The sequence below is a fragment of the Lygodium microphyllum genome, chromosome 10, assembly GCF_053477565.2.
Source record: "Lygodium microphyllum isolate KBCC chromosome 10, Lygodium_microphyllum_v1.1.10, whole genome shotgun sequence".
In the NCBI taxonomy this organism is placed as follows: Eukaryota; Viridiplantae; Streptophyta; class Polypodiopsida; order Schizaeales; family Lygodiaceae; genus Lygodium; species Lygodium microphyllum.
In genome coordinates, this window is record NC_141144.1 from 128,753,495 (window position 1) to 128,755,810 (window position 2,316).

The window sequence follows — 2,316 nt, forward strand, 5'->3', positions numbered from 1 at the left end:
TGTTGTTATAAAACTAAGTACTTTTCAATACAATAAGGCACATCAAAAGGCCAAATTCATGACTTTTAAGTAAAGTCAAGTACATTTTTTAAAAACAACTTTGTGAGATTAAGATTGATTATATATATAAAATAAATAATTTCAATGCCTTGGGGCTAGTCTAAGTGGTCCTTTCATATAGTTGAATGTGGTTTTCAATAGATAAGTCAATATACCTCAATGACTTTTACAAGGTACCAACAAAAAACTTAATGTTAAGATCAACACATAGTTGAAAAGCACACATCAAGTAATTGATCATCACGTATATTACATCTTTCCAATTCATTGGAAAGGAGCATCTTTTCTACGAGTAACAAAAGCTTTTACAATGTCAAAACATACCATCACAAAACTTCATATTAAATCATCATAGTGCTCATGAAAGAAGCTATTTTAATGCCTACCATGACTACATTTACCCATATAAATGGACTACAACAACAAAGCTTACATTATGATGAAAGACCGGTGTTTGATATTACATACATGATTTCCATAAAAGGTTGAGATCCGTGTTTTGATGATCTACCTTCACATGGAAAATTTTCATATTAAGCTTTACAAAAAGGGCAATGTCCCACTTTGATATTGAACTCATTCATGGAGTAGAACCTTGACATAAATGACAAGTAAACCCCCATCTTGCCCCTCCAACTTACACTCTTTTAGTGTCATCAAATATTAGGACTTCCCATCATGACCAATCACCACTAATCACTTGCATGGTTGTAGAAAGATGCTGAAATGATGTGCCATAAAAGAGACCATTTGAAGATCAAAGATTACTTCCATGATGTCTTCAAGTATAAATATGCCTTAATGAAGAAAACAATCAATCAACATCATAAAATGTATCCTTTGACAATTAGGTAATGTATGTTGAACTAACAATGTAGCATACAAGCACCAAACTTTGACAAAAACATTTGTAATAAACAAAACTGACAGAATAAGTGCAAGCACCATGATATGTTAGCAATGATAGGCTAGTGTAAGTTGAGCCTTTGATTAAGTTGCATCATGCAGGGGGCCAAATATGTAAAGCATTAGTGAGAAGAAGCCAACCCAACCCCAACCCAAGCCATGATATCTAAAGGCATGAAAGGATGTAAGAAAGAAAACTTACTTGCCAAGATGGTGGGATGGCGTCTCATCTCTCGATATCTGCATGACCTCTTGTTTCTGAGAGGCCACGTGGGGTGTCAAGCAAAGGCACAACATGAGGATCCCCCCTTCCTTTGAAGAAGGCCTTCTTGTGCTCTGATTTTGCGTCCATGGCCTCTAACGGGGCGGCCAACATGACATGGCCACAAGGCGTGGCTTGGTTGCTCTTTTTCTTCCTCACATCAAAGCCTTTCGCTGCAGAGAATGAGACCTTTCTGCTGGCATAGCTAGCGGCTTCACCGGCTTGCTGCTGCTGCTGCTGCTGCTGCTTTGATCCGAACTTCTGATACCATGCCCTCTCGTTCTCCATGGCCTTGTTCTTCAAGCTCAGAAGCTTGTCCTTCCACTCTCTCATTTGATTCCTGCGCTGTGTCTCTTCGTCGCTACGCGCGGATCGTACGTTCTCCCCCTCTGATCTTGCATTTGCGCCAGGATTTGCCGGATCGGGGGAGCCGAAGCCTCTGAGGGAGTTCTCCGCTTTGAAGGGCTTCGAGATGGAGCCGAATTTGAACTTTTTGTGAGTTTTGATGCGCAAGGACTTGCGGCGAGAGAAGGAGGAAGAAGAAGAAGAAGAAGAAGAGGAAAGGGAGGTATCTCCATGTCCATGATGAGAAGCAGCAGCAGCTTGCTTAGTTTTGCCTGAGGCAGCAGATCCGGCGCCTCGCCTGCTCTCCATCCATTTGGGAATGGCGTTCCCGAAAGAGAAGCCTACAAAGGCCGCCAGAACACTCGCAAGGACGCGTAACATGAGTGCGCCAGACAGACACAGACACAGGCAGAAGACACAAACACAGAGACACAGAGAAGCTGGCTGAGAGAGAGAGAGAGAGAGAAGCAACAAGAAGAAAGGCGCGCTCCTAAATTTGTCTCAACAGCCCACGTTTGAATTTGAAAACCCAGACACCATTTGCAACATCAAAACATGGCCCCCCACTTGCCCTACAAGCACTTTACAAAACACTCAATGTTGAACGTTTGCCCTTGTCTTAATCATCTATGTTTAGACTCACCAATCACTCCACCACAGCCTCCCTTTTGCCGTCCTCCAATTCCCACGGGCCACAAGTGTAACACAACCTTTAGAGGAGCTTCACTTGAGCAATCATCATC

At 42.3% G+C, this 2,316-nt stretch overlaps 1 protein-coding gene across 2 annotated transcripts; it reads right to left on the reverse strand.

Annotated features, from left to right (window-relative positions):
• Positions 1-453: 453 nt before the first annotated feature.
• LOC148030557 (uncharacterized) lies at positions 454-2,082 on the reverse strand. 2 transcript variants are annotated; one of them, XM_087687276.1, is made up of 2 exons: positions 1,169-2,082; positions 454-857 (listed from the first exon to the last, which is right to left on the reverse strand). In XM_087687276.1, the coding sequence occupies exon 1, from the start codon at positions 1,952-1,954 to the stop codon at positions 1,193-1,195; it is 762 nt and encodes a 253-aa protein (XP_087543402.1). In that variant the 5' UTR covers positions 1,955-2,082; the 3' UTR covers positions 454-857; positions 1,169-1,192. The 2 variants fall into 2 exon arrangements, with proteins under 2 accessions (XP_087543402.1, XP_087543403.1); XM_087687277.1 differs by having other exon boundaries at positions 454-781; positions 1,169-2,081.
• Positions 2,083-2,316: the final 234 nt, after the last annotated feature.

Coding starts and splice junctions, on each gene's coding strand:
- LOC148030557 (XM_087687276.1), bottom strand. CDS start 1,954: ATGTTACGCGTCCTTGCGAGTGTTCTGGCGGCCTTTGTAGGCTTCTCT.